Raw genomic sequence first — 25,118 nt, 5'->3', positions numbered from 1 at the left:
AGCGACCTAGACCAACCACAGAGCAGCATGGGGGAGGGCGGTGTCCGAAACTCTGTGACGTTCCAGGGCAACGACCAATGGGGGTTACGGCGCGCGGGACCGGCTGGACCAGCAGGTTTGGTTGGGCGTGACGGGTGATTTCCCCCTGGCGGCTGGGTCTCGCTATTACATCAATTTTGGGGGAGGGCTTGCCCTTTACAAAAGGGTTCCCAACAAAAACTAAAGCAATAATAAAAAGAATTAAATTGGCCTAGGTGGACACACATTCAAACTGCCCCATTATTTTGTACACTTTCAGATTTGATCACTCTCTGCCTGACTTGGTGCAATCAAGAATGTGTGCTTGCAATGTCTGAGGCCATGCTTCATTCCCCTATCCAGGATGAGCACATTAGTACAAAGAGGATGGAGGGAGATAGATGCCTATTAATCAACACAAAGGATTTTAGGTAAAGCATAGGAATAAAACATAGAAAGTGATTGACGCCAAAATATTATGTGTATTCAAGACGAAAGTAGATAGACCTTGAATGGCTAGAGGGCTGAAGGATATGGATGGAGGAACGAGTTTAATGTATTGAGCTCAATGATCGGCCATGATCGCATTGAATGGTGGGGGAGGCTTGAGCAGTCTATTTGTGTTCCTATCCTCTATGTGCCTATGGTAGTGAATTCCACAGGCTTGCTGTATGAGTGCAGAAGTTTCTCCTCATCTAATGTAAAAAGCTGAGACTACAAAATGGCCAAACTTCTAGTTGCAGCTGAAGGGACTGGAAAAGCTGCTTAATAAACACTCCTCCACGACAGTTTGTCTGCTAGTTCTCTTCAAAACCAATTCCGCTTGTCCCACAATCGCTCCTGCATCATGAGCAATTAGTTCCCCTTCTTGAAGGGGATCTGAAATAGAAGACAGCATGTGATCAGCTACGATCCAGGTTACTAACCAAAAGGCATCAAAAGGGTACAGGGAGAAATGGAATTTGGCATTAAGGTTGAGCATCAGCCATGATCACATTGAATGGTTCTTATTTCTATGTTTCATAGAACAGAGAACAGTACAGCATAGTACAGGCCCTTCAGCCCACGATGTTGTGCAGACCTAGTATCCTACCAAGATCAATCTACCCTGCATACCCTATATTTTACTATCCTCCATTTGCATATCCAAGAGTCACTTAAAAGTCTCCAAAGTATCTGACTCCGTTACCACTGCAGGCAGCACATTCCACATGCCCACCACTCTCTACGTGAAGAACCTCTGACATCGCCCCATACCTTCCTTCAATAACCTTAAAATTATGCCCCCTCATAATAGTCATTTCTGTCCTGGGAATAAGTCTATGACTATCTACTCTATCTATGCCTCTCATCATCAAGTAAACCTCTATCAAGTCACCTTTCATCCTTATTCGCTCCAACGAATATAGCCCTTTCCTCATAAGACCTGCCCTCCAGTCCAGGCAGCATCCTGGTAAATCTCCTCTGCACCCTCTCTAAAGCTTCCACATCTTTCTTATTATGAGGTGACCAGAACTGAACACAATATTCCAAAAAGCATATTGAATTAAAAATAAATGAATGGAACTAAATGGAAAAAAGAAATCACAAAACTTAAATTGGAGTTGATTATGTACTTGAGAAGGAGGTAAACAAAAGAAAGTTAGAAATGTGAGGAAATTTACACAAAGTTATTAGATTACCAGCACAGGCACAACTGGCCAAATAATCAGTTTAATTTTTGTTATTAATATAATGTGATGTAGGTCATGTAATTTCAACATATTTTAAGATAATTTATTTTCAATTTTGGATTTTGCACTAGTGGAATGTTGGTATTGATCTTTCTAGAAGAAGTTTAATGATTAACATGTCAGTGCTTTTGTGGCCAGTAATTTTAAAAAAAGCATGGGAGAGAAATTTTTTTTGTACTGGGAGAATTTTCTAAAGAAAAGAGTAAACATTTAGGAACACAGCTTGCTTTCAGTTTTAGAACATAGGACATAGAACTGTACAGCACAGTACAGGCCCTTCGGCCCACAATGTTATGCTGAGCTTTTACCTTCAACCTAAGGTCTATCTAACTTCCACTCCTACCTTACGCTATCATCCATATGCCTATCTAATTGATGCTTAAATGCCCCTAATGAGGCCAACTCTCTGGCAATGCATTCCATGCCCCTACTACTCTCTGAGTAAAGAACCTACCTCTGACATGTCCTCTATATCTACTTCCACTCACTTTAAAACTATGCCCCCTCATAATAGCTACCTGAATGCTAGGAAAAAGCCTTTGGCTGTCCAGTCTATCTGTACCTCTGCTCATTTTGTACAGATCTATCAAGTCACCTCTCATCCTTCTAAAGTGAAATGCCCGAGCTCTCTCAACCTTTCCTCGTGAGACCTTCCCTCCATTCCAGGCAACATCCTGGTAAATCTCCTCTGCACCTTTCCCAACGCTTCCACATCTTTCCTGTAATGAGGTGACCAGAACTGGACACAGTACTCCATATGTGGCTGAACCAGGCTTTCGTAATGCTGGAGCATTACTTCACGGTTCTTGAACTCAATCCTTCTATTAATGAAAGCTAACACACCATACACCTTCTTAACAACTCTATCCACCTGGGTGGCAGCTTTCAGGGAACTGTGTACATAAACCCAGAGATCCCTCTGCTCCTCCACACTGCCAAGTCCGTTAACCCTGTATTCTGCTTTCAAGCTTGTCCTTCCAAAATGAATCACCTCACACTTTTCAGGGTTAAACTCCATCTGCCACTTCTCAGCTCAGCTCTGCATCCTATCAATGTCCCTTTGTAACCTAGAACAGCCCCCCGCACTGTCCACAACTCAAACCACCTTTGTATCGTCCGCGAACTTACTAATCCACCCTTCCACTTCTACATCCAAATCATTTACAAAAATCACAAATAGAAGAGGTCCCCAGAACTGATCCTTGTTGTATACCACTCGTAACTGAGCACCATGTTGAATATTTTCCGTCCACTACCACCCTTTGTCTTCTAAGGGTCAACCAATTCTGAATCCAATCCACCACATTTCCCCCTATCCCATGCCTCCTTACCTACTGCATGAGCCTACCATGGGGAACCTTATCAAACGCCTTACTTAAATCCGTGTATACCACATCCACTGCTCTACCTTCACCCGTGCATTTGGTCACCTCTTCAAAGAATTCAATAAGGTTTGTGAAGCATGATCTCCCCCTCACAAATCCTTGCTGACTATCATGAATCAAACTGTGCCTATCCAAATGACCATAAATCCTCTCTCTCAGAGCCCTTTCCAATAATTTGCCCACCACTGAAGTAAGACTAACTGGCCTGTAATTTCTGGGATTATCCCTATTACCTTTTTTGAACGAGGGAATGACATTTTTTTCTCTCCAATCTTCCAATGCTGAACTCATGGGTAGTGAGGATGAAAAGGTCATCGCCAAAGGTCCTGCCATCTTTTCCCTCACTTCCCATAGAATCCTAGGATAAATCTCATCAGGCCTGGGGGACTTATCTCTCTTCAAGTTCCTCAAAATTTCTAGTACATCTTCCTTACGAACATCTTCCTCCTCTAGCCTACCAGCCAGTTTCACACTATCCTCCCCTACAACTAGATCCCTTTCAATTGTGAATACCAAAGAAAAGTATTCAATAAGGGTCTCTCCTATCTCTTTAATCTCTGAGCACAAATTCACTTTACAGTCCTCAATCAGCCCTACCCTTCCTCTGGTCATTCTCTTATTCCTCACGTATGTGTAAAAAGCTTTGGAGTTTTCCTTGATCCTATCCGCCAAGGTTCTTTCATGCCTTCTTATAGTTCACCTCAGCCCTTTCTTCAGCTCCTTCCTGGATAAGCTGTATCCCTCTAGACCTTTTCCCTTATTTCACAAACCTTACATAAGCATTCTTCTTCCCCTTAACAGTCGTTCGACCTCTCTCTAGAACCATGACTCCCTTATTCGACCACATCTTCCCTATCTGCTAGGGACAAGCATAGCAGCCACACACAGTATACATTCCTTAAACAATCTCCACATTTCAAACGTGCTCTTCCCTGACAGCATCTGTTTCCCTTTTATGTTACCCAGGTCATGCCTAACAGAATTAGAATTACCCTTCCCCCAATTATAAACCTTACCTTGCTGTATGTACCTGTCCTTTTCCATGACTATTGTAAAAGTTATAGAGTTATGATTGCTAACGCCAAAATGCTCTCCTACCAACAGGTCTAACACTTGGCCCGGTTCATTGCCAAGTGCCAAATCCAAAATAGTCTCTCCTCGTGTTGGTCTATCTACGTACTGTGTCAGGAATCCTTCCTGAATGCACTGGACAAAATCCGCTCCATCTAAACTATTACAACTAGAAAGTTTCCAGTCAACATTTGGAAAGTTGAAGTCACCCATGACTACAACCCTGTGACTTCTGTACCTTTCCAGTATCTGCCTCCCAATCCGCTCCTCCACTTCTCTCTAACTATTAGGGAGTCTGTAACAAACCCCCAACAAAGTGACTGCTCCTTTCTTGTTGCTGACCTCAACCCAAACTGACTCTGTTGACATATCATTCTCGACCTGCCTTTCAGTAGCTGCTATACTAGCCCTGACTAGCAATGCCACTCCCCCACCTCTTTGTCCACCATCCCTGTTTCTTTTAAAGCATCTAAATCCCAGAACTTCTAACAACCGTTCCTGTCCCTGAGTTACCCAAGTTTCTGTAGTGGCCACAACATCATAGTTCCAAGTATTGACCCATATTCTAAGTTCATCCTCCTTATTTCTGATACTTCTAACATTGAAGCACTTCAAATGATCCCTGTGTCCACAATTATGCCTCATTGACCGCATTTCTTTATAAACCACCTCACTCCCTGTTGTGCCTGTTGGAAGGGCGAATACCTCATCCTCTGTATTACAATTCGGGTTCCCCACCCCCTGCCAATCTAGTTTAAACCATCCCGTACAGCAAACCTCCCTCCCAGGATATTTGTGCCCTTCGGGTTCAGGTGCAATCTGTCCTTACTGTACTGCTCCCACCTTCCCCAGAATGTGCTCCAATTATCCACATTATGGAAGCCCTCCCTCCTACAACAGCCCTGAAGCCACATGTTTAGCTGCACTGTCTCCCTAAGTCTTATCTCATTATCACGTGGCACTGGTAGTAATCCAGAGATAACTATACTGTTTGTCCCAGACTTCAGCTTCCAACCTAACTCCCTGAACTTGTTTTTCACATTTTCAGTCCTTTTTCCACCTCTGTCATTGGTACCGATGTGCACCAAGACTGATGGCTGCTCACCCTCCCCCTTAAGGATCTTGAAGACACAATCCTAGACATCACGGACCCTGGCACCCAGGAGGCAACATACCGTCCGCTCATCTTGACCGCATCCACAGAACTGCCTGTCTGTGCCTCTTACGAACGAATCCCCCACTACAATTGCTCTCCTATTCTCCCCCATTCCCTTCTGTGCCACAGGGCCTGGCTCAGTGCCAGAGACCTGTCTGCTATGGCCAGTTTTAAAAGAGAAGGAATATATTTTTCATTTATGCAAAATTAATACCTCAGAAAGGTTTTGTGTTTCAGTTCAGCGGAGGCCCTGATGGAAATCGGATGTGTGAAGTAGTTTATAGAGTCATGGAGTCGTACAGCATGGAAACAGACCCTTTGGTCCAACTCATCAGGAGATAGCTATAAATTATCAAGAAACCTTAGTGAAGAAATTGTAGTTTAAAGTTCCAGACCAGAAGTGTTTAGTTAGAATTCTGATGGTATTATTTGACGTTAAGGATGTCCAAGCTTGGTTGTACGATGAATCAAGAAGAGTCAAAACTGGACTCAAAATATTTTCTGTGATTTTCTCTCAACTGCTGAGTTTCTACAGCATTCTCTGTCTTTGGGGAGCACTGCTGCCTCATAATGTCAGGGACTGGGTTCAATTCCAGCCTCTGTGTGGAGTTTGCACATTCTTCCTGTGCCTGTGTGGGTTTCCTCCCACAGTCCAAAGATGTGCAGATGTGAGGGGGAGGCAATAGCCCAGTGGTATTATCACTGGACCATTAACCCAGAGACCCAAATAACATTCTGGGGACCTAGATTTGAATCCTGCCAAGGCAGATGGTAGAATTTGAATTTAATAAAAATACCTGGAATTAAGAATCTAATGATTCAATTGTCCATGAAACAATTGTCAGGATATTCCCATCTGGTTCAATAATATCCTTTAGGGAAAGAATCTGCCAACCTTACCTGGTCTGGCCTCCACGTGACTTCAAACCCACAGCAATGTGGTTGACTTTGAATTGATCCCTGAGCAGTTAGGGATGGGTAATAATTACCGGCCTGGACGATGATGCCCACATCTTGTTAATGAATAAAAAAAAGGTGGATTGGCCATTGGAAATGCAGGGTTACAAGATGGGGATAAGGCTGCAGTTAAGATGCTGTAACTGTTCCTTTGAGTGAGTTCACAATGTGCTGACCATTGTTAGGTCCAGCTTTAATTACTCAGGCAGGGTCTGGATCTTCACGAGAGAGAAATATTCTATCTGGTGTGTTGAAAAAAAATTGTTAGCCCAGAGCCTCACAGCACCAGGGACACAGGTTCGATTCCAACCTCAGGCCTGTGTGGAGTTTGCACATCCTCCCCTTGTCTGCATGGGTTTCCTCTGGGTGCTCTGGCTTCCTCCCACGGTCCAAAGATGTGTGGGTTAGCCATGCTAAATTGCCAATAGTGCCCAGGGATATGCAGGCTTGATGGATTAGCCATGGGAGACGCAGGGTTACAGGGATAAGGTAGGGGCTGTGGGTCTGGGAGGAATGCTCTTCTAAGGGTCAGAAAAGACACAATGGGCTGAATGGCCTGCTTTCACACTGAGGATTCTGTGGTAAATGAGGCAATCGCCAAAGATCGCAGAATTACAACCATTGGTTTAAGAACTTCAAGGAAGTGAGGGGAATTTTTCTTTTCTTTGGAAAAGAAATGACACAGAGTTCTCACCAACTCACCAGCCAGTGAGACCCCCCCCCAATTCCCTGCTATTTGAAACAGCTGAGCGCCTGTAAAATGTAATACCCTGCCACAGACAGCACTGTCAGTGCAAGTGGCCCGTGAGTACCACATGTTTTAATGTTATGGGATTATAAACGAATAATCAAACACAAAATTGAATACAAAACTTTATTCTTCAATGAATTAATAAAAACAAGATTTCAACATATTTAGAAGATATGAAATCACCATGGGCCCAAAATGAACTGTATCGGTATATTTTTACAGAATGTATAAATTGCACAAAGTTAAGAATAATGTTTTGTCTTAAAAAGCAATTCAATGATTTTGATTTGTGCTCAGAAATTCAATACTTTACGCCATTTTTAAAAAAATTCTACTATACAAGAGATGAAAGCGTCGGTGGTATTGTCACTCGACTAATAATCCAGAGCAAAAACAGAAGGTGCTGGACAAGCTCAGCAGGTCTGGCAGCATCTGTGAAGAAAAAAATCAGAGTTAACGTTTCGGGTCCGGTGGCCCTTAGAACTGTTCTTGAATTACAACACCTGCAGTCCTTCTGGATTTTATTAATCCAGAGACTCAGGTAATGTTCTGGGGACCTGGGTTCAAATCCCGCCATGGCAAATGGTGGAATTTAAATTCAATTAAAATCTGGAATTAAGAGTCTAATGAAAATAATGCAATAATTGTCGATTGTTGTGAAAACTCATGTGGTTCTACTGTACTTTAGGGAAGGAAACTGCTGTGGCCTACATGTGACTCCAGGCCAGCAGCAATGGTTTGACTCTTAACTGCCCTCTGGACAATTATGGATGGGTAATAAACACTGGACTAGCCAGCAATGCTCTCATCCCATGAATATATAAAATAAAACACAAATCTGGTATCCAATCAGCCCAATGAAGTTTTAAAAAAAGGCTTTCCTCTCAATTTCAGCTGAGAGACCTTTGGTTCTCAGGAAACATCCATTAACTGGAAAAGCAGAGCCACCAGGGGTACCCCTCGTCTATTGATATCAATCACAGTGACATTTTGTTGTGAGGAAATAGAAGATACTTTTTTCAAGAAGAGAAGGCTGTATCAGTTTCACTTCACATAACACAAATGCGCACAGATTTCAAAAATCAAGCCAACAGATTTTCCTGCTCTGCATGAATTTCTCCACCAATTAATTCCCTTTCACATTACCTGAATCAAAACCAAAGATATCACTGCAATGCTAACACCATTATTTCATTGAAAAGATAAAATAGTTTTGTGTCTTGTGTGGAATTCAACATCATTACCTGTAAAATACTGTCACATTGTTCTTCTCAATCCCAGTATAATGGAAGCTGCTATTATTCTTAATCATCAGGCTGGACTCAGCTTTTAGGTCATGTCGAGGAAAAGCTTCATTTCAAGAAGCTAAAACTGTAATAATTCACTCAGCTGAAGGGGTGCAGCACTAAAGGATACGTGAAGCTTGATACCATGCAGGAAGGAGCAACCCACTAGATTGGCACTCCTTCTACCACCTTCAACCGCCACTCCTTCCACCACCAGTACACATCGGTAGCAGTGTCTACCATTACCAGATACAATGAAGCAATTCACTGCAGTTTCTTTGGTAATACTTTCTGGACCTGTTACCTCAACCAACTAGAGGGACAAGGGCAGCACTTGCATGGGAACACCACCATCTGCATGTTCCCTTCCAAGTCACACAGCATCCTGACTTTGATCCATAACAACATTCCTTCATGTTTGCTGGGTCAAAATTCTGGAACTCCCTCCCTAGCAGCACTGTGGTTGTCCCTACCCATTAATGGCTCCACAAGCTAATTGACCACCAACTTCAGGGAATGAATGAATGCTGGCTTTACTAGCAATGCCCATATCAGTGATTGAAGAATGTACATGACTCTAAGATGGGGTAGCACAACTTCAAATAGAGATTTCTGTTTCGTCTTTACAACCTATTGACTGTGGGCCTGTATTGTAGAGCTTAAAGGCGGTTCTATCTCGTGGTCTGCTTGGGAACAGTCTGGGCAGATACTATGCATAGTAGCCTGTTATTAGACATGAGCTCATTCTAAAAGGAAACAACAGGAAATTCATAAAAATTCTTCCAAAAACACAATCTTAAAAAAAAAAGATGTAGCGTAAATATATTAGTTAAAAGATTTCATTCATCAAGATTGCTACATTAAATTAATAAAATGGTGACTCAGGGCCACCAGAACATAGACTATTTTGAATAATTTCAGTTTCCTTTCAGTATGTATAATCATTCTGTTTGAAGGTGGAACAATAACGGAAAGCAATTGGATGATAGCACAATTATTGGACCCTTAAAGTAATTGCGATAAGTACTTCATGTGGAAAATCCAAGTCAGACTCTTGGGTGCTAAATCCTTGGAAGCACACCCTTTACCAAATGGATAACCTGAACGAGGAGCTAAATATTTACCAGGACGTGCTTTAAACTCAAGACATGTTTCATGCAATTAATCAACATTCTGATTGTGTTTGATAGAATATTGTTATATGAAACCTATGAATGGAGTTCTAAACAAATCTTTTAAAAGGGTCTAAGTTAGTGCTCCTGACAAAATGAATCCATGAGATAATGGCCAGGGGTCCCCTCAGAACTGTTTTTGGCCACTGAATGAACACCTTTGGCCACTAAGTGGATGGCAGCAATTGAAGAGGACAGCTCACCACCACTTTCTCAAAGGAAACCAGAAGATGGATAATAAATGTTAACCCAGCAAGCAAAACCCACATCCCATGAAAGAATAAAAAGTGTCAGAAATCTTGTTTAACTATTGGAAATGGAATTTCCACTGCAGACATGGCAAAGATATCTACCTGAGTTTGGAGCAGATATGAGTACATTTCAAACGCCCTACCTTAGTGAAAAAATGACTTTCTCTATGCCCATGGTGAAATGAGGAACAATATCAGAGCTGCAGGCAATCATCCCTCCAGATAAAATGACCACTCTAAGGCTGCCTTGCATTTGGGCAACCAAACTGTGATCTGATTTTTTCCCCATCTCATGCTATTCAATTCCAGGGAGAATAATTTTCAGAGTTTTTAAATCCCCAATAATGTTTACACCATCAGGGCATGAGACACTGCTAAGGTTGTTGCTGGTATTGAGATTCAGTGGCTGTAAAGAAGTCTTCTAATACACTTTGCAAATATTCAAAAGTTGGCCGGTCTTCAGGCTTCTCTCCCCAGCAACGCATCATTACTTCATAGAGTTCTTCGGTGCAGTTTTCAGGGGCTGGCATTCGGTAACCCCGTTCCAAATTCTGAATGACTTCAGGGTTGGTCATACCTAAAGGGAACAGAGAGCAGTGAAGATTTACTAATTGCAAGAGAAAACAAATAAGTCATTACAGATCAGAAAAATCCAGAGGCAGAAAGTGAAATTGTGAATAGCTGCGTCAAAGTAACTCCCCCTGCCAAATGCAGCACATGCTGAATGATCACTGAGGTCCTGGGGCACGAGGAACAAAAATATAATCAACATTCAATATGATCAAAAGTTAAGCTGCAGAGTGACGTTTAATAAGCTTCTATTATTACAGCATGTTGACTGCAGTGAAGACTCATCTTCTGAAAGCCATTGTGTGGCTGGAGAAAATGTGTGTTTATGAATAACTGGACCATCAAGAAAAGTCAAAATCATTGGTCTCCCCCTCAATTTGAGGATGACATTTCCCACATTTTGCTATAGATCATGATGTGACCAAACAGATCGACTTCCAACTTTCAGATTGTTGGGCCCAAGGGGCAGGACATCCCATGTGAGAATGAGATGTGCAAAGCAGGATTTCCTTCCATTTTATTCTTTCTCTGCTGGTACTCAAATTCATAATAAAATGTTTGAACTCAAAGCATGAAGCAGTTTGGTAGAAATGTTTTTGCCATTTGAATAATTGGTAGAAAGTTCTTCCTAGTCATTAATGTCATTGCTGTGATTCTTCAAGGAGGGCTTCAGAGCATCTCTCAGAATTTACTTGGTTCTCCCTGCAACTCTGGCTATTTGCAAGTTGAGAGAACAGGACCTGGTGGGGGAAGAGGTTTTCAGCCTCCCTGCCTCATATTCCAGCTCATCCTGGGAGTCATCAAAAAGAGTAATGATGTTTGAATAACAGCATTTTAAATGAAAAGACTCAAATAGATATATAATGTGTCTCATGGACAACTAAAAGCATAATACTGTGATACTGGAAATCTGAAACAAAAAATCCCTACAGTTTGGAAAAAGGCCATTCAGCACTACAAGTCCTCACTGACTCTCTAAAGAGCACAGTAGGTTGAGAGGTGACCTTATTGAGTTTTATAAAGTCATGAGAAGTATAGATCGGGTTAATGGCAGCTGTCTTACTCCAGGGATTTCAAAACAAGAGGGATATTTTTGAGGTGAGAGGAAGGAGACTTTAAAAAAGACATGAAGGTCAATTTGTGTTTTTTCCCCTCAGAGGGATGTTCACGTGTGCAATGAACTTCCCGAGGAAGTGATGGATGTGGGCACAGTTACGAAGTTTAGATAAGTAAATGAATAGGAAAAGTTGGAGGGTTGTGGCCAGGAGCAGGCAGATGGGACGAGATTAGTTTGGGATTACATTCAGCATGGACTGGTTGGGCCAAAGTGTCTGTTTCTATGCTATATGACTCTATAAACCTTCAGTTCTCATTCTGTCACATTGTTTAACTGCAGTTTCAAACCGCATTGTAACAAAAATGGATAATTGATTTAACAGGCCTTAACTATTTGATTGTTTTTCTCACATTATTTTGGTTATTGAATTTCAATAAAAAAAGTCCCAGCCTATCCAGCCATTCCTTATAATTCAAATCTTCCATTCCCGGTAAGTCTCTTCTGAACTGTCTCTACCTTAATAGTATTCTTCCTGTAACAGGGCAACCAGCACTGGACACAGTATTCCAGAATAGGCTTCATTAATGTCCTGTATACGTCCTGAAGATGACTTTCCACTCCAATACTCAAAGGTCTCAGCAACAAAGGCAAGCATGCCAAATGCCTTTTTAATCACCCTGTCCAAATGTGAGTAAACTTCAAAGACTATGTGCCTGAACTCCTTGGTCCCTATGTTCTTCAGCAATACACAGGGCCGTAGCATTAATTGTATAATGGTTTGTTGTACCGAAATGCCATACTTTGTATTTATTCAGTTTGAACTCCATCTGCCATTTCTCTATCCATTGACCCACTTGGTCTTCGAAAACCTTCATCACTGACTACTATGCTACCAATTGTACTGTTGTCTGCAAACTTACCAACCATGCCTTCTATATTCTCATCCAAATCATTTATATGATTGACAAACAAAAGAGGGTCCGGAACCGATCCCTGTGGAACCCTGCCGGTCACAGGCCTCCAGTCCAAAACGCAAACCTCCACCATTACTCTCTGACTCCTGCCATTCAATCAGTTACGTATCCGATTGGCAAGCTCACTCTGAATCCCATGTGACCTAACTTTACTAATTAGTTTATCATGCAGCACCGTGTCAAAAGCTTTACTAAAGTTCACGTAGACAACATCTAATGCTCTGCCCTCATCAATGCTTTTGGTAACTTCCTCAAAAAACTCAATCAAGTTTGTGACACATGTTTTTCCTGAAGCAATAAAATGAGTGTGCTAATCACACCTTAGCACATAACCAGTGGGCTATCAATAAAGGATGCATATTGGCATTCATAGTATCTGTGAATTGTAACTCTCTCCTTTAATTTGCTTTGGGAGACTGAAAGATTGAGGAATGTTAAAACATTCAAGGCTATGTGCCTCATGCTGGAAGGTGGGACTAGTTTAGATTTAGTGGTGCAGAGTTGATAGACTGAAGGGCCTCTTCTGCACCTTATGATTTGATGATCTGGGCACTTGTTGAGGCAGCATTATTAACTTTGCGGCTGAAACTGACCAACAATGACTTTCTTCCTCTGAATGTACACAATATATATTTTTAAATCATCCCATTCACACCTCTGAGGCAGGTGGGGATTGAATGCACATATACTAAGTAAGAACATAGTGAAATGAAGTCTTTGGTTCTACTTTGTAAAATACAAATTACAGAATCAGTCACATCTGCCACAAAAAAACACACACAAAAAAAGAAACTTCTTACTGCACAGGTAAGGTGACATGTCACTGATGGTAATTTGACTGATGCTTGAAAAGATATCCAGAACAAAGCATCAAATCAGCCCCAAAATTCAAGCACTGTACCTGGGTATGGAATTCGTCCATATGTCACAATTTCTGTAAGCAACACTCCAAAACTCCAGACATCAGACTTGATGGTGAATGTGCCATAGTTGATGGCTTCTGGTGCCGTCCACTTGATGGGGAACTTAGCTCCTAAACAAAAGATGGAGATTCTACGTTCAACATCAGTTTGAGTCAGAAAACAATTACAATGCTACCTTCTCTGGGGCAATGAGGGATGGGCAACAAAAAACCACATGCAAATAGCAAACAAAATGAAGAAAAGCACATACTTTAGAAAGGCCAGCAAACTAACGAGTACAAATATGAAATAACAGAAAGTCTAGTTTGTAACTTGGCAAACACGTTCCAATTAAATGGTGGTTTATTTTTAGTGAAAATAGAAGTTGCTGAAGGAACTCAGTAGGTCTGGCAGTATCAGTAGAGAGAGAGACAGATAACATTTTAAATCAGCTATGGAAATTCTTTGGAACATCACACACAGACAACAATTACTGTAGCCTTCCACAGTCACACATGGAGGACTATGACAAGGAGAGCTATGTGATGCCTGTACATGTACGTTTGAAATAACAACTTTATTTCAATGTATGCAGCAAAAGCCAAGCCATGCAAATACAATCAGAATCGGATAGATTTACTGAAACCTCGTCTCCCCATCACATCACCCAAGAAAGGCAGCTTTGCATATTAAAAGCATGTTTGCAAATACTTATAGTTGAGGAGAAATCAGCTTTGTGCCCTTGTACAGCTGTTGGGATCTCAGATTATCTTTGTGAATTGTGGCCCTCAGGTCACATCTATGGTCACCAGTGATTACCTCAACTTCACAGAGATCAATATGATCAATTTGTAATGACCAATGACACAGTCAAGATGATTTATAGCCAATAGTTTATTGCAGACAGTTGGATACTGCATGTATTTCACATGCAGGGTACTGTGATCACCCAGTACTATGCCTGCACCTGATTAATGTCATTGCCCATTGAATGTCCTCATATCACTCACAACTACAGATTGCAACGTCAAACAACAAAAAAAACCCTACTCCAAGCACCTCAATCTGGGAGTGGTGGCAGCTATTTTTTATTTCCAATATGCATGTAAGATTTGGAGAAAGTTGGAAAGCAACATAGGTCACACCTGAAGAGATGTGTGCGGGGGCTAAAGATTAATTTTTAGGGACACTAGCAGTAAGAAAACTGGATCAGGAATTGAAGCCATTGCTAGTGATGCTTTGGCTACTATTAGATAAATAAACAACAACCTTCTCAAGGAAGAACTATTTGCTATCTTGCCCTTTGGCTTTCTTTGTGATTATCCAATCACTAAATGTTATTGGCTATTGGCATTCTTGCAGCATTTATCACATCAGAATTATTAGACTACCCTACAACCTCCTTAGTTTCAGTGAATAAATCCTTCCCTCCTCAACACTGCGGGACTGTGGGTGAACAGACCCTTGTTCAGGAGTTCACATTTTTAAACAGGATAAAAGATGTTACACAATTACTCATACAATTCTGGGGACACCATCTGACCTCAGATACACACATTAACTTGAACAAAATGATCATGGGCTGTAAAACAGAACAATACCTGGACTGGGTGGGTTGAAGAAAGATTGGGCTGGTATCTACTGGAGCTTAAAAGCTTTGGCTGAAACACAGAAAATGCTAAGGCATCCTAATAGATGTAGAGAGGACAGTTCCCTCTGTGGGAGAAGCTAGGGCTGGCGGCTACTCTGTAAAAATCAAGGGCGACCGTATTAAAAGAGAGATGAGTTTTTTTCTCACAAATGGTTGTGAGTCTTTGCAACTCTCTTCCTAAATGGTGGTGCGAGCAGCATCTTTGGATCTAAGGCAGAGCTGGATAACCAAAAGGGGGAATGATTGTCGGGGTAGTGGGGAACATGAAGTTGAGAGTTATCAGACTGGTCATGATCTCATTGAATGGTACAGCAGGCTCAAGGGGCTGAAAGGCCTACTTCCTCATTTGCATATTTGTATGCGCACAAATTTAATTTGTGATCTATCAAATGGAGTGATCTGATCGTGAGGCAATTTGGTTGGTCTGTATCTTTTTTTAAAATTCATTCACAGGACGTGGGCATTACTGACTGGACCAGCATTCACTGCCCATCCCTAATTGCCCAAAGGGGAGTTAATATCAACCACATTGCTACGGGTCTGGAGTCAGATGTAGACCAGGCTCGTGGCAGATTTCCTTCCCTGAAGGATATTAGTGAACCCCATGGGTTTTCTTGATGATGGTTTCATCTAATTAGAATTCTAATTCCAGACACTAAATGAATTCAATTTCTAGCATCTGCCATGGCTGGTTTTGAACCCAGCTCCACAGAATTTTATGAAGGTTTATGGAATAATAGTGTTGTGATAATATCACTAGGCCAACACCTTCCTTTCTGACTGGGCTAGAGTTGAGTCCCACTTCATGTAAGGGCTTTTCTCTTGTGCAGTTCAGAATAGATTTGAGGTTGAGACCTTTGGGTGGTATTTCTCATAGACAGGCTGGTGGATTCCTTGGAGATTTATTGACTGTTCTGTAAAATGTGTTCATGCCAACAAAGCACTGACTGGTGGGCAGATTATGCTAAGGATTCCTGCCTTAATTGACAGTAAGGATTTGGTTAGTGAGTGGCACCTGTGGTAATCAGGATCCTGGAACAAAATAAAAATACAATTCCTTACTATAATGTATGACTTATGAGGTAAGAAATAGCAAACATACTAATTTTGAGATGGCTATTAAAATCTGCAGTCTCTGTAGTTCTATTGACATCAGGACATGCTATCATATATCCCAAATATTCCATGCCACTCCAAGCAATATATCCCAAAAAATACTGAACAATTAAGGTGAAATAACTCTACAGATGCCAGTAGCCCATCACCAAGTCACCCTTTATTCACAAATAGAGAGTCCTTGAGATTGATCCAGCTCCATCAGAGCCAGCTCTCAGAGTGAACAGTATCGCAGACACTCTTGTTCTTATCTGTCAGCCAAGGCTCCCTGATTGGATCAGATTAACCACCCCAAACAGGGAACCCGTACTCTATGCAGTGCACCTGGCCAACCTAATTACAATCACTACACGAGGGGCAAAAGGAGGAGAAGAAATAAATATAATAACGTTCATGAGAGTTAAGTACGAAGGAAACATATTTAACTGCTAAAGCCCTGAAAAGCATTTTGTGCAAGAATATTTTGCAATTCACATTGGTGGCTCAGTGATCAGCACTGCTGCCTCACAGCACTAGGGATCCAGGTTCAATTCGGGCCTCAGGCAACTACCTGTGCAGAGTTTGCACATTCTCCCCATGTCTGTGTGGGTTTCCTCCCTCCAGTCACAACGATGTGCATGGTAGGTGGATTGGCCGTGCTAAACGGTCCTATAGTGCGCAGGGATGTGCAGGTTAGGGTAGATTGGTCATGCTATAGTGCCCAGGGATGTGCAGGTTAGGGTGAATTGGCCATGCTATAGTACCCAGGGATGTTTGGGTTAGACACGGAAACTTTTGGAATGGGTCTGAGTGGGATGCTCTTCAGAGGGGCATTGTGGACTTGTTGGGTCGATTGGCCTGTTTGCATTCTGTAGGGATTCTATGATTCTAAAATTTTGACAGCATCATATGGAATAGTAGGACAGGTTTGAGGTTGAAATGGCCTGTTTTCCAAACAATGCCACAAGATGGCACTCTGAACCAAATTACTATTCCATTATATTCTTTGGGCCATTGCTGTCCAAATGCTAAATTGTACATAATTTTTAATATTTCAATATTGAGGAAACCAACAGCAAATATTACATTTGATTAGAATAACAGAAGCCATATGATCTTTTTCCACATTTAACTTGCGCTTCTTCTTCCCTTTTTCTTTCAATGGTCCAGCAGGATTTCTGTTGCCAGAACAGCTGTGCAACCTCACTGAAGGAATGTGGTTGTGAAAAACAGTCTGTACCTACTGTTGGTGATAACAGTGTTAATTGATTCATTTTTGTAAGGGTGTATGTTCATTGCGATGATAACAAAGACTTTACCTTGTTCCTTAAACATACCTACTGTCATCTACTTATTGCTTGAAGAGGACTGGGGGTACTTCAAATGAAATGAGTGGCCTTAGCTGTTTTTCATTTTCTAAATAAAAGTTGTGATGCTTAATTTTAAAATGGTCCATTAAAGTGACTTATTTTTATTGTATAATTTTGTTATGGAGTTATAGAACTATAAGACCCAGGAGGTGATCTTTTGTCTGTGACGGCTGTCTAAAAGATTTATTCAATTATTCCCAATCCAGCTGTAATTTCCATTAGCTGTGCAAATTTCTCGGATTTGTGAGAAGCTTACGTCAGCATATTGGAAAGAACATACTGAATAGTCTCCACAATCCACAGCGAAGAAACTGTAAGGAATCAATTACACAGCAACTAAGGAATTGAGACAGAGGTGTCATTTCTCCAGACTTGTGTCTCTGTAACAGATAGTGTCAGGAAATAGGTTGAAACCTTGTTTTGCTGTGGGTCTTAGATCTTGCTAACCATCATTTATATTTAGATTGCTTAATATGTTTTCCTCTTCCCTTATGCTCTGAAAAATCTGCAGCCTCGAGTGACAATGTTTCAGCGTCTAACAGATACACTAACTACACATTTCATTCTGAGGTCCAACTTATCCAGTATTACCAAAAACTGGGATCATTGCAATGTAAACAAACTAATCAGAGTCGAAGTTCATTCTGTGCACGCCCAATAATCACACACTTGCATGTTCTGTCTGCAATCAGTGGATAGCCATCAGCAGCAGAAATGCTGGTGCCTTATCTTCATGCTCCATAACGGAGGATGGAGACAGCAATTGCAGACCTTCTGCAATGGAAATAACTGGTGGCAAGAAGGACCAGAATTTGAGAAGGGTGTTATTCCACTCCTAGTCAAGGGATAGAGTTTTTTTAGTTGCAAAAATGATTAACTTTTTTTTTAAATAAAAGGATTTTTTTCATCTGTTTTCAGCATGGCCATCATAGCGTTTCCGTAAAGAAAAAAAATTGAAATCATGAAAGGCGCTCACACAGTTCAATTAGCAACGTGTTTCCAGGAGTTGATCAAGTGCAGCTACAGCTAATCCACACAATGCAACATTGCAGGTGTAGCTCAGGTAAATTGACGGCTGTAAAAGGGACTCATTCCTGAAGCAGCGAGACTCAACGGCAGAGTTAAATATGACCACTGATTCTGGCCACATTTATTTTTGCAAAGCAATTTCAGTTCACCAAGGAATTGCAGTTACAGTGTAAATATACACAAAGAGAAACTAAATTCTTTAAAAGGGAGTGCAAGTTTAGAGCGGTATTACCTGTGCTCATTATTTGTGTTATCGATATCAATAACAACCACCTAGAACTTGCTGAATAATCTCAACATTAAATTTTGTTGGGATTTGTGCCCTGAAAGAAATTAAGACTATGCAAAGAAACACAAAACTATCACTGCCTTGGTGGCCATTTATTTCATCAACATAAATAAAGTGAGCAGACAGCTCATTCCAATGATAGTAACCAATAGAATAATGGAGAACCAATGGTTGTAGAACAAAGAACAAAGAACATAGAAAATTACAGCATAGGAACAGGCCCTTCGGCCCTCCAAGCTGCGCCAATCGAGATAGAACATAGAACATAGAACAGTACAGCACAGAACAGGCCCTTCAGCCCACAATGTTGTGCTGACCATTGATCCTCATGTATGCACCCTCAAATTTCTGTGACCATATACATGTCCAGCAGTCTCTTAAATGACCCCAATGACCTTGCTTCCACAACTGCTGCTGGCAACGCATTCCATGCTCTCACAACTCTCTGCGTAAAGAACCTGCCTCTGACATCCTCTCTATACTTTCCACCAACCAGCTTAAAACTATGACCCCTCGTGCTAGCCATTTCTGCCCTGGGAAATAGTCTCTGGCTATCAACTCTATCTATGCCTCTCATTATCTTGTATACCTCAATTAGGTCCCCTCTCCTTCTCCTTTTCTCCAATGAAAAGAGACCGAGCTCAGTCAACCTCTCTTCATAAGATAAGCCCTCCAGTCCAGGCAGCATCCTGGTAAACCTCCTCTGAACCATCTCCAAAGCATCCACATCTTTCCTATAATAGGGCGCCCAGAACTGGACGCAGTATTCCAAGTGCGGTCTAACCAAAGTTTTATAGAGCTGCAACAAGATCTCACGACTCTTAAACTCAATCCCCCTGTTAATGAAAGCCAAAACACCATATGCTTTCTTAACAACCCTGTCCACTTGGGTGGCCATTTTAAGGGATCTATGTATCTGCACACCAAGATCCCTCTGTTCCTCCACGCTGCCAAGAATCCTATCCTTAATCCTGTACTCAGCTTTCAAATTCGACCTTCCAAAATGCAGCACCTCGCATTTATCCAGGTTGAACTCCATCTGCCACCTCTCAGCCCATCTCTGCATCCTGTCAATGTCCCGCTGCAGCCTACAACAGCCCTCTACACTGTCAACGACACCTCCAACCTTTGTGTCGTCTGCAAACTTGCTGACCCATCCTTCAATCCCCTCACCCAAGCCATTAATAAAAATTACAAACAGTAGAGGCCCAAGGACAGAGCCCTGTGGAACACCACTCACCACTGACTTCCAGGCAGAATATTTTCCTTCTACTACCACTCGCTGTCTTCTGTTGGCCAGCCAATTCTGTATCCAAGCAGCTAAGTTCCCCTGTATCCCATTCCTCCTGACCTTCTGAATGAGCCTACCATGGGGAACCTTATCAAATGCCTTACTGAAGTCCATATACACCACATCCACAGCTCGACCCTCATCAACTTTTCTAGTCACATCCTCAAAAAACTCGATAAGGTTTGTAAGGCATGACCTACCCCTCACAAAGCCGTGTTGACTGTATTTGATCAAGCCATGCTCTTCCAGATGGTCATAAATCTTATCCCTCAGAATCCTTTCTAACACCTTGCAGACGACAGACGTGAGACTTACCGGTCTATAATTGTCGGGGATTTCCCTATTTCCTTTCTTGAAGAGAAGAATTACATTTGCCTTTCTCCAGTCCTCAGGTACGACTCCAGTGGAGAGCGAGGATGCAAAGATCTTCGCAAGTGGCGAGGCAATTGCATTTCTCGCTTCCCAAAGCAGCCGAGGACAAATCTGGTCCGGGCCTGGCGACTTGTCAATCTTAATGTTTGACAAAATTTTCAGCACATCAGCTTCCTCTATCTCTATCCATTCCAGCATGCACACCTGCTCTTCAAAGGTTTCATTCACTACAAAGTTCGTTTCTTTCGTAAAGACAGAAGCAAAAAACTCATTTAGGGCTTCCCCTACCTCCTCAGGCTCCACACACAAGTTCCCTATGCTATCCCTGATCGGCCCTACTCTTTCTTTGATCATTCTCTTATTCCTCACATAAGTGTAAAATGCCTTTGTGTTTTCCCGGAATCCTTCTGCCAAGCCTTTCTCGTGCCCCCTCCTGGCTCTCCTCAGACCATTTTTGAGCTCCTTCCTTGCCTGCATGTAATCCTCTCTAGCTGAACTTGACCCTAGCTTCCTCCACCTTATGTAAGCTACCTTCTTCCTTTTCACAAGAAGCTCCACCGCTCTCGTCATCCAAGGTTCCTTTATCTTACCCCTTCTTGCCTGTCTCAGAGGGACATATTTACTCATCACTCCCAACAACTGTTCCTTAAACAGTCTCCACATGTCTATAGTTCCCTTACCATGGAACAACTGCTCCCAGTCCATGCTTCCTAACTCATGTCTAATCGCATCATAGTTTCCTCTTCCCCAATTAAATAACCTCCCATTTTGCCTAATCCTCTCCTTCTCCATAGCTATGTAGAATGTGAGGCAGTTATGGTCACTATCACCAAAATGCTCTCCCACCACAAGATCTGATACCTGCCCCGGCTCGTTTCCGAGCACCAAGTCTAGAATGGCCTCTCCCCTCGTCGGCCTGTCAACGTACTGCGTTAGGAAATCCTCCTGAACACACCTTACAAAAACAGCTCCATTCAAATCCTCTGCTCGAAGGAGGTTCCAATCAATATTAGGAAAGTTAAAGTCACCCATTACAACAACCCTACTGCGTCCACACTTTTCCAAAATCTGCCGACCTATGCTTTCTTCAATCTCCCTGCTGCTATTGGGGGGCCTGTAGTAAACCCCTAACGAGGTGACTACTCCTTTGCTGTTCCTAATTTCCACCCATACTGACTCAGTAGGCAGATCTTCCTCGACAATGGAAGCTTCTGTAGCTGTGGTACCCTCTCTGATTAGCAGCGCTACACCCCCTCCTCTTTTTCCCCCCTCCCTATTCTTTTTAAATGTTCTAAACCCTGGAACATCCAGCAACCATTCCTGCCCCTGAGAAACCCATGTCTCTGTTATGGCCACAACATCATAGCACCAGGTACTGATCCATGCTCTAAGTTCATCACTTTTATTCCTGATACTCCTTGCACTAAAGCAAACACACTTTAACCGATCCCTTGGTTCCTTCCCAGGAAAATCCTTCCCACTAGCTGGTCTACCTCTTGCTACTGCCTCACCTGCATCAACTCTCACCTCTGGTGTACAGCTCAGGTTCCCACCCCCCTGCCATACTAGTTTAAACCCTCTCGAACTACTCAAGCAAACCTTCCACCCAGGACAGTGGTCCCCTTCCAGTTCAGATGCAACCCGTCCTTCTTGTACAGGTCCCACCTTCCCCAGAAGGCATCCCAATTATCTACATATCTGAAGCCCTCCCTCCTACACCAGCTGCGTAGCCACGTATTCAGCTGCGCCCGCTCCCTGTTCCTCTGTCTAAACCTGTCATCTATTTTCTAACGGTCTGTATCCATTTGCTCCCTGCCCATCCATGTACCTGTCCAGGTACGTCTTAAAAGACACTATCGTGTCTGCATCCTCCACCTCCGCTGGCAACGCATTCCAGGCACTCACCACCCTCTGCGTAAAGAACTTTTCACGCATATCTCTGATAAACTTTCCACCTCTCACTTTATCTATATTGTCATAAAATGTTTGATGAAATGCCACATGAAAGGTTAATACAAAAGATAAGGGCTCATGGAGTTGCTGTGACACATTAGCATGGATAGAGGACTGGTTAACAGTCAGAAAGCAGGGAGCAGGGATAAATAAAGCATTTTCAAGTTGGCAGGCAGTGAATGGTTGAGTGCTGCATCTATTTTAATGATGTACATGACACATCAAAATAATGTATCTAAGTTTGGTGTAAGTGTAAAACTAGGACAGAATACAAACTGTGTGGACTATAAAGAGGGGCTGCAGAGGAATATGGAGAGGCTAAGAGATTGGACAAGGTGGTGTAAGATGAAGTATAAAGAGAGGAAGTGTAAAGTCAGTCACTTTGTTCATAAAGATAGAAAAACAACATTTTTAAAATGTTTGTGAGATTTGTAAATATTGATATTCAGAGGTTTGGCTGTCCTGGTATAAGTTACACAAAATTTCAGTATGCAGATACAAATATTTTGGACAGCAAATGGCTAGTAAGACTTTATTGCAAATGGATTGGAATACAGAAATAAATAAATCTTGCTACATTTGTAAGGGACTTTGGTGATAGCACAGCTGGAATGCTGTACTCCAGATTTAAGGAAGGACCTAATTGCAGGAGCAATACAGCTATGGGTCGCTAGATTAGTCAATGGAAAGAAATTGTTGTCCAAATGAAAAGTTGGAACTGAATTCTTTGGCGTTTCAAAGAATAAGTGGTGATCTCATTGAAACATACAAGATTGTGAATTGGATTCAGGGGCTAGATGCTGATAGGTTGTTCCTCCTGGCAGGGGCCATATAGAGCCATGGGGTAAACCCTTTCAGACAGAAATCAGGAGAAATCTCTTCATTTCAAAGCTTTTGAATCTTTGGAATTCTCTACTCAAGCGGGTTATGGATGTTGCATCTTTGAAAGTATGGTAAGCTGGAAGCTCGGTTTTGGTGTCTCAAAACATTGAAGGATATGGGAGCAGGCAGGAAAGTGGGGCTGAGGCCAAAGATCAGCCACAATTGTCCTGAATGGTGGAGAGGGTTTAATGGGTTCAATAGTCCTGCTCCAGTTCCTCTGTTCCTATGTGAAGCTATTCCAGAAAGTTTGCACAAAAAGACTTCTTGTACAGTTCCTACATGCTATACATTGTAAGGTTTGCTAGAAATGGAGAAAGTCTGAACGGGATAGGAAATTGCAGGCTTTTTGATTTTAGTCAGATAAATAGGTCGACACAACATTGTGGGCCAAAGGGTCTGTACTGTGCTGTACATAGAACATTGAACATAGAACATTACAGCGCAGTACACGCCCTTCAGCCCTCAATGTTGCACCGACCTGTGTCCTATGTTCTATGTTTTAAAAATAATGTACTGCCCTGAGCAATATGTCCCACCTGACCATGTGCTTTAGGGTATATAGCTGGATGTCTACACTGTAGTTGGATCCTAAGACCTTTACCAGAATGTTGTATCGAAGAGCTATCAGTGGTTTCTGACACAGTGTATCTGTGCTTTCCCACATTGTCTGATTTCCTGTTCCTTGTCTTACACATACATCTATCACGGGTACAGCATTGAAATGACATACTCTGGTAATTATTCAAACATGAATGATTGAAGATAAAATATGAAGCCCTGTTATCAGTCTGTGGGGATAACATTCCACAAACTATTACTTTCTGGAGGACTGATGAACACTTGTGTAAAATCCCTCTGCATTTCTCTGTCAACTTATTTTGTTTCAAAGGGAGTTATGACAACTCTCAAATCTTGCAGAGAACAGCGTAGAAGATAATGCAATTTCTATTCTCATTTGTTCTCAGCTGGGAAATAATTCCTGACCAAGCATGGCTATGGGTTAAACTGATAATTCACCACACAGCTGTCACACTTGCTGTAGTTTATTTTCTGATAAATGTGGCTACATTTCTGCAAGAAACTGAGATAGCATTAATTTTGAGATTTTTCAATTTTTCCTAGTTTTACTGCAAATATTTAAAGAAAAAAATAACATGGGAGCATGCAACTATGTATACATTCAATGTTTTGTTTTTTGGTAAATGTCAGCATGGGAACAAAATTATCATGGACCAGCAAATTACCCTCAATTGGCTGGGGTGAATCATGGAGGCAATGGGTGGAAGAGGGTGGTGGGGGTGATTTGGTGGTGTCTCTAAGGAAGGCCCATTGCATCTCAGGCACATGACTGACCAGCAGGGCCAACCCTCATGGTCAAAAACCCTGACAATGGATGTCCCGTCTGAAGAGACGAAGGGTCTCACACCTTCTCAGAATGGCTGGGAGCTGACTGGAATCTCCCCTTGACACCCAATGATCAAAGAAAACATTCCATGAGATCAGAACATGACTCCTTCTCCATTTGCCTGTATCGATACTGCACATATGCACAATAATGTCATCATCTGCTGTGAAGGGAGTGGGAGAGGGGAGCAGAAAATGGGTGTGGGAAGAATTGGGACACGCTGTTTGCCTCAATTTAAGCCAGTAAGGTGCAGAGGTCAGGATCGGAGGATTGCTGTGTCCAATTTACCAGCTGATCAATGCTGCTCCCTGACCAGCCACCAGGAGATGTACAAGAGACACCGAGACATATCAAAGCAAGTGTAAAGCTCCTCTGCGTGAGCTGCAGAAAACAATCACTCATCAATGCTGTCTGGTGCTTTTGTTTCTCTTGATTAGCTTTTATTTGCATTTAATCATATTGACTAAAGGAGGCTTCTTGCAATAATAACAAGACTTA

General features: G+C 42.1%; 1 protein-coding gene across 2 annotated transcripts in view; it reads right to left on the bottom strand.

Annotated features, from left to right (window-relative positions):
• Nucleotides 1-7,263: 7,263 nt before the first annotated feature.
• The window catches only part of lck (LCK proto-oncogene, Src family tyrosine kinase), a 130,143-nt gene continuing 112,288 nt past the window's right edge, over nucleotides 7,264-25,118 (bottom strand). For both annotated transcript variants that reach the window (XM_048558350.2, XM_048558351.2), the window contains exons 12-13: nucleotides 13,283-13,414; nucleotides 7,264-10,357 (exon numbers count right to left, since the gene is read on the bottom strand). In XM_048558350.2, the coding sequence (XP_048414307.1) occupies nucleotides 10,155-10,357; nucleotides 13,283-13,414 (335 nt within the window). In that variant the 3' untranslated portion in view covers nucleotides 7,264-10,154. The remainder of the gene's footprint in view (nucleotides 10,358-13,282; nucleotides 13,415-25,118) is intronic.

This window comes from Stegostoma tigrinum, chromosome 24 (assembly GCF_030684315.1).
Source record: "Stegostoma tigrinum isolate sSteTig4 chromosome 24, sSteTig4.hap1, whole genome shotgun sequence".
In the NCBI taxonomy this organism is placed as follows: Eukaryota; Metazoa; Chordata; class Chondrichthyes; order Orectolobiformes; family Stegostomatidae; genus Stegostoma; species Stegostoma tigrinum.
Note: the sequence above shows the minus strand (reverse complement) of the source record. Positions and strands in the feature narration are given on the sequence as shown.